Source organism: Puntigrus tetrazona, chromosome 25 (genome assembly GCF_018831695.1).
Source record: "Puntigrus tetrazona isolate hp1 chromosome 25, ASM1883169v1, whole genome shotgun sequence".
In the NCBI taxonomy this organism is placed as follows: Eukaryota; Metazoa; Chordata; class Actinopteri; order Cypriniformes; family Cyprinidae; genus Puntigrus; species Puntigrus tetrazona.
Genome location: NC_056723.1, coordinates 2002585 through 2010084, shown reverse-complemented (window position 1 = coordinate 2010084; position 7500 = coordinate 2002585). Strand labels below are relative to the sequence as shown.

Genomic DNA, 7500 nt, shown 5'->3' with positions numbered 1-7500 from the left:
GCCTCGTGTGTTTCTAGGTGGTGACCAACAGAGACACTCTGGAGACCTTGCTGTGCGTGGCGTATGTGTTCGAGGTGTCCACGAGCGAGCACGGGGCCCAGCATCACATCTACAGGCTGGTCAAAGACTGAGACGAGCGTCTGCAGCTCGCTGACCCACAGACGCCGCAGCGCCCCCTCCTGGACACGGCCCCAGGGCCCAGGGCCCGCCGGGGCTCGGGACACAGAGGCACACGCAGAGAATCTGCCCCCGAAAGGCCCATCCGAACGTCACCGCTTTTCAATTTCGATGAGAACGAGATGCATGGTTTTTTTTCTTCATTTCCTCTCATTTCAGCCCCCCCTCGTGTTTGCCTTAGTGTCCGTTGCCTGTTTTCACACGAACCAAAAAGTGTTTTTTATCTTCGCGCGTGACCCTGGACCTCAAAACCTGCCATGAGGGTCGATTTTTCAAAATTCAGATCAAATCGAATATGCTTCCCATCGATGTGTGGTTTGACAATATTTGACTTGAAAAAATCACCTTGAAAGTTCCTCAGCGATGCACAGAGTTCATCCAAAACGAAGTTTTGCTACATTTACAAAATCTCTTCCCAGAAGGCGACCCTTACTTAATATCCTATTGATTTTGGGCTAATAAATGGCTACTGCTTATGAATATCTTATGAATACCTTATGGACGCTTCTGTGCTCCAGGCTCACGCGTATCAGGACAAACGGAAACGGCTAAATGTTTAAGTGAAGTGTTTTTACGTAGATTTGCCGCATTGTATTTATCAGACGTGTTCTCGAATGTGGAAAACGTAAACTTAAAACAGTCTAACATTAAAAAAAAAAAACGCACTGGCCCGAGAAAGCCAGGAAGATTTCGTTTTTTTTTCTCCAAAACGAGGGCTTGTACAAATAACTGCGTGTTCAGGCGGTCAGAAACACATTGATAAAGAGCGTGTGTTATCAGTTTTTAGTTCTTCTGCTGCTCCTACTGCCATTTGTAGTTCTATGAGGAAAAAAATTGTAGTCCATGAAGTCCTAAGGACTGCGTGTTTTTTTCCGATTCAGATGATAAATGCTCAAAAATCAAGAACAGAGCACATTTATTAATACAACCATCCACGACCAAAAAGATTAACAATAATAACGAAAAATAAAGTAGAAACAAAAACGGGTGCGTGACACACGACGCAGTTGACGAACAAATATAACGTTTTGAAAGCTTTTTTTTGTTCTTAGGCAACTTGAACGATGAAAGGTAATGCACACATTATTTTGCAAGATGCAAAATCACTCACTACACGTTTTCAGCGATATAGGAACGAAAAAGATTTGAACTCAAAGTTATAAAGTAACACATAAATTAAAGAATGCAAATGCAATTATTTATGCAAAAACACCAATGCATGGGCATACGTCCAGAGTTTTGGTAGGCCGAAGTTTAAATATGAATCTTAATATCGTCTTCAAAATTATTATTATTATTAATTTATTTTTTTACAATTAATGATTTGTGTCATTCACACAAACACTAAACACCGTCACGGTTCAACTGAAATGCAATAAATATTAATTTCACGTTAATTTTACATGTAACATACAGCCCTAATAAGCATAACTAAGAAGAAACAGTTACTGCAAAGAAAAAACATCGACCAAAATTTGAAATGCAATGCAATGTTTTTCTCTATAAATTTTACAGGAATTTATCTTACAGCATGTTCACAGGTTTTTACCGTAAAAATCACGGCCATTTTTTACAGCGTAGGTAATGTTTGACGTTCATCTTCAGGACAAAAAAAGTGTTAAACAAATACGATGTAACATTTTGTTTCATTAACACGCTTTGAATATCGTCCCCGCGTTCCTTAAGTATCAGTAACAATGTTTGTTTGATAATACTGTAAAAAAAGAGGATTTATCCCGTCTGCTGTTTTTGACGTCACGAGGAGCCAACAGCCAATCAGTGTAAGTTTGAAAAGACTCCTGCGCCATCTAGCGGTGAAAACCTCTACTAACGCTTCACCGCAAACATATTGCTCATCAACATACGCCGATGTGAAAATATTACCCTTGGGTCGGACAGGCCTTCTCGGGGAAATGCTCGGCCTTCGCCTTGGCTCCGAGCGTTCGTTCTTCGGCCAGTGTGCGCAGGATTTCATAGAGAAAACGGAGTGTGAAAGCTACTCGGCTACCTGATCCGACTCTCTTTTTGGCAAACTTGGGGCGGTAACACACACGAACCGACAGGGAACATTGTATCAGCTCCTTTCAGTTAGAATAATCCTCTCTGATTTCTCCAGAATAAATCAAACGCTTCTCATCTGAGGAACAAAGAGCCGTTGGTGGGCAAGTCTCCGAGCCGGCAAACTATGAGTAATTATGTAAACCATTCATATTTATGAGAAAATAAGTTTTACGTTAAATTTACAGTTAAATACCGTAATTTCATTAACTGATATAATGTTGATATGCCAACCTGTTAAAGTGCTAAAATCAGTTTCGCACCTTCGGGATACACCGACGACCGCCAAAAGCAGGCGGCGATGAGAAAAATGATGAAGCAAAGCCCATCGCGAGCAGCTTTTGAACACGAACGAGCAGCTTTATGAATATTCGAATATATAGAAGGGGATCAGAGTCATTCACACAAACACTAAACACCGTCGTGGTGAAATAAAGTGAAATGCAATAAACATCCATTTAGCAACGTCGCATGCAATGCACCACGCCAATAAACAAAACCGATAAGAAAAAACTAGGAAGAAACAGTTATTTCGAAGAAAAAACATCAAATTCAACCGGAAATTGAAATGCATTGCAGGGAATTCTAGGAATGTCAGTTTAAATTTTTACAGGTATTTATCATTAACCAATCATGGTCACTTTTTACAGCTGTTCAGTCTGGAGGTTTGATCTTCAGGACAAAAAAAAAGGGTTCATTGCACAAAATTAGACAAATAGAATTTATTTCATAAGTTTAATAGTTTGTTTAATGAACACATTATGAATATCATCCCCGCGTTCCTTAAGTATCAATAATAGAATGTTTGTTTGAAGTTCTCTGGTGTTCTAATGTTCTCAGAACGTTACCACAATGTATCGTTTCTTTTCCGAAACATTTTAGTTGTTTAAATGTTTGTACAATGTTTGCAATTGTAACAATGTGCCTGATAGCTATTGTGACTTATTTGTGCACAAAAAAAAAAATATTCTCATGGCTTGATAAAATGAAAGGTTTAACATGTTTCTGCCGCCTCTCTGAAAGGACATATTTTGAATTTGGAAGGATATATTTCAGTTTTTTATTCATACCTTCCATTCGCGCGCAGAAGATGAATGTAGGTCTACTCTACGGCTTCGGAAGCGCTCATGAATGTCCGTATAGTACACCAAATAAAATATTTACGTACGCGAACACTGCATAAGCAAGTGGAAATGTCGTATTATACGCACGCCAATTATATGCGTGCAATATATACTCAAAGTCTAATTTTGCGTTTTAATACCACGACTTTCTGTTTTTATTTGGCGTACTATTTTATATTTTCCGGGCTGACACGACTAATCAAAGACAGAATTTAAAAAAAAATTATATTTATATATATATATTTATTTATGCATTTTTATATTGTGAAAAGAGCAAAATGTGTTTGGAAAAGGGCCATTTAAGCAGTTAGAGTTATTTATTTGTGAATGAATAAATGAATTAAGTTGGAGGGCGGAATAAAGGAGGTCACACACCTGTTACCTGCGCAGGTTCCGCTCACCTGCGCCAGAAACACCACGAGCGCTTCAAAACAACATGACTTGACTTTTCCAGCCTCGCGGATAGGACGAACGACGCGCGCCATGGCCGTCCCATGGACTCTGCTGTGGATTCTGGGTCTGATCTGCTCTTCGGACTCCGGCTGCTCGCCGACGTCTTACTACAAGAGCTGCTGGATCCGCAGGTATCCGGGACTGTACGTGGACATCGAGGAGTCTCAGCGCAGAGGAGCGCACGTCTTGAAGCTTTATCAGGAGGAGTCTGCGCTGAAATGCAGCAGAGCCTGCTGCCTCACGCGAAACTGTGAGTCTGCGCTTTAAGACGAATGAAGTAGTGCTGAGTTTCACTGCAGTATAGAACAAAACGTCAAACCAAGTGGCTTTTATTTGAAGGAAAGACAGTACGAGCGCGCTTTACACACACACACACACACACACACACACACACACACACACACACACACACACACACACACACACACAAACGTTAGAGTGATTTTACACATCATATAACATTGCAGAATTGTGGTAACCATGAGGACACTAGTGTTTGTTTGTGGTTAGCTCGGTTTAACACGTTGTTAAAGGCTAGTTAACGTGTGAACCCGAGGAGGAATTACTTCATATACGTGTATATCCACTAAAAACCAGCAAAACACAAACTGACTCAAACGCAGGTCAAGTGAATAGAAATAAAATGATTATCTTCATTTGTGATTTAGCGACCAGTTCCAACAAAAATGCATGGCCTCTTGTTTAAAACCTTGCAAATGCATTGTAAAATATTCAGCTTGAGAAAATATTACAGATACTCTAATATTTACGTCTGTTAATTTAGAAGATGCTTTTAGAAATGTCCAAATAAGCGATGTCACAATTTGTAGAGATTAGAGAATTAAATAAAGCAGAGATTAAATGCTTTATATAATCATAGTATATTAAAAACTTCTTTTATTTTTATATATTAAATGTATATATATATTATATAAATTATACAAACATAAATATATACATGAACGTGAACAAATGTTTATTAGCTAAAGCGATTGCACTGCGATGCAAATGCATAAACTTTTATTTTTATGTATAATTCACAATCTTCAACCGGGAAGATTTTGTTAATGGACTTTAACTCACGAATTGCATGTACAGTCTCCTGCAACCTGGCTGTGTTTCATTTCAACACCACTCAGGACAGCGTGAACTGCTTTCATCTTCAGTGTCCGAACCTTGAGAGCTGCATTCCTCACCACAGAGGAAATGTCATCCTCTACAACGTCACTAAAGGTGAGAAACCGCACACCCAAATCTACTTTGGTTTGAGGAAAGGCAAAACCACGGGCGAACTTGCCTTTTCTTTTAATGCCGATTGCATTAAACGCTTTCGATACAAAAAAAGACAGAAATTCCTTTCCTAGGCAAGGCATTTATAGATCATTTGAAGCCAGAACAGAATTACTTTTTACTGTATTTCAGTATTGTATACAGTCTGATTTGTCGCTCAGGTGTGGATCCTGACCTGTTGGTTTTCGGGAAGTACTTCACCACCAATGTGCGCGTGCTGCCTCACATGTCTTCCTCACGGCTCAATATTTCAGAGCCGCTGACCTCTGACAAGCGTCAGTTCAACTATCCACCCAACCAGCCCATCCGTTCCATCACAACCCCCCAACAAACTACTCAAGCCGATCCTACTGCGCATCAAGTACAACATACCCTCCCTCGATGTACTACAATACAGGCTACAACTGCTCAAAGCACGTCAGAACGCGTCATATCAACTACGCCAGAGCCTAAAATCGACTCTACACTCAATCCCCAACAGATGATGTCTACGTCACAGCGGGCTTCGATAAACCCGCGTCATACAACCACCTCTCCAACGGGCGAAACTGATACAACCACTGATACTTCAAACCAGAGAAAACCAACCCCCCCACCTTTTCATTTAACCACAGCCCACCCAAGTTCTGAAACTGACTACTTTGACTCTACTTTGACCTCCATACCAATCGACAAAGCTCTACGTTCCTCAACTACCCGACGGACTTTGGGAGAAAAAAATACAGCCATGCAGAACCATGCAGAAGATGCTTCTGAAACTCTTTTCAACCACTTTGAGATGGCTTACAAAGTCGTTGGAGAGTCTACACAATCTTCAAGCTCCTCAACCACTTTGGGACTAAAAACATCAGCTCTGGAGAATACAAAGTCGTTGGAGACGGCTTCAGAAAAGTCTACGCAATCTTCAAGCTCCTCAACCACTTTGGGACTAAAAACATCAGCTCTGGAGAATACAAAGTCGTTGGAGACGGCTTCTGAAAAGTCTACACAATCTTCAAGCTCCTCAACCACTTTGGGACTAAAAACATCAGCTCTGGAGAATACAAACTCTTTGGAGACGGCTTCTGAAAAGTCTATGCAATCCTCAAGCTCCTCGACTACTTCGGGACTAAAAACTACAGGTTTGCAGAATACAGACTCTTTGGCGATGGCTTCCCAAGACCCTGTGCAATCTTTGAGTTCCTCAACTACACAACAGTCTTTGGGATTACAAACATCAACCGTACAGACTACAAACTCTTTGGCTTCTCAAAAGTCCATGCAATCTTTTACCAAGATATTGACAAGCACCCGAACTACAGAGCAAGCTACTTCGCTTTATACGTCCAAGTTGGACCAGTATCCAAAAACTACAGTGCAAACAACTGTTATTGATACCCGGACGCATGCACTGTTACAATCTGAAATGCCAACTACCACAAAACCCTTAATTTCTGCAAACGTTCCCTTAAAGGCATCAACCCAAATTACAGTTGCACATAAGACAATACAAGCTCAAAGCACAAATGGGACTAAAACGAGCTCTATACCCTATCAGACAACTATTACAAAGTGGACAACCACAGACCCTTTACAAGCCTCAACACAAACCCCCCCTGCATATAAGACCTCGACATGGCCTTCACAAACTCCAACCCGAACAACTACTCTATCCCAACCTAAAGAGACAACCAGCAGCAACACAAGAACCTTACAGATCTCAACCATCACGAATCCCACAATCACCACTGGTGGTTCTACAAACCCCAGGCACCTGACCCTAAGTTTCACCCACACTCGAACGGGCAACTTCGCAACCACCGGTAGTTTGAGTTCTTCTCTAACCGCCCCAACTAGCAGCATGGTGGACAGTCAACCGTACCCCAACGACACGAAGGGCTACATCAGTCGGAACATCACTACAGGGGACACACCTCGACCAGGCGGGGACGGAAACTTGATGTCAGTGTGGCATTTGGCGGCCAACACTGTACTGGTGGCTTTAGCGACCTGCGCTACCATCACGTTCTGCTGCTGTTGTTCGGTCTTCGCTGCTCTGAGCTGGAGAGGCCGGAGGCGTCGGAAGGGCAGGTACAGGACAAATCTGAGATGCAAAAGAGGATCAATGAGACTCATCAAATACGTCATCGTAAGAGAAAGTTCGTAAAGCTGGGTTCTTCACATCTGGCACTGGGTAGGGTTGCACCAGCCGTTCGTAAGTTCTTTCTTACAGTACATTGGGACATAAAAGTACACACTAGAGGCTTAGCTACTAGCTACTTTGTAACTCTACTTTATTTGGTTGCACGATTAAGGCAGAATGCAGCAAGTAGGTCGTAAGCTCTCTGTAAAGTAATGCACTGGATTGAAGTCTATCAGGTTGTACGTGAGCTTATTGATGCTATCCAGTCAATCTGCC

The 7500-nt window shown here is 41.5% G+C and overlaps 2 protein-coding genes across 3 annotated transcripts in view; both read left to right on the top strand.

Moving 5' to 3' along the window:
* The window catches only part of LOC122331233 (transcriptional enhancer factor TEF-3-like), a 26696-nt gene extending 25833 nt beyond the window's left edge, over positions 1-863 (top strand). For both annotated transcript variants that reach the window (XM_043228775.1, XM_043228774.1), the window contains exon 11: positions 18-863. In XM_043228775.1, the coding sequence (XP_043084710.1) occupies positions 18-131 (114 nt within the window). In that variant the 3' untranslated portion in view covers positions 132-863. The remainder of the gene's footprint in view (positions 1-17) is intronic.
* A 2951-nt stretch (positions 864-3814) lies between these two features.
* LOC122331245 (cell wall protein DAN4-like) overlaps positions 3815-7500 on the top strand; it is a 5304-nt gene continuing 1618 nt past the window's right edge. The window contains exons 1-3 of the mRNA XM_043228792.1: positions 3815-4062; positions 4911-5045; positions 5264-7500. The exon at positions 5264-7500 is cut by the window's right edge and continues 1618 nt beyond it. Coding sequence (XP_043084727.1) covers positions 3843-4062; positions 4911-5045; positions 5264-7248 — 2340 coding nt within the window. The 5' untranslated portion in view covers positions 3815-3842 and the 3' untranslated portion in view covers positions 7249-7500. The remainder of the gene's footprint in view (positions 4063-4910; positions 5046-5263) is intronic.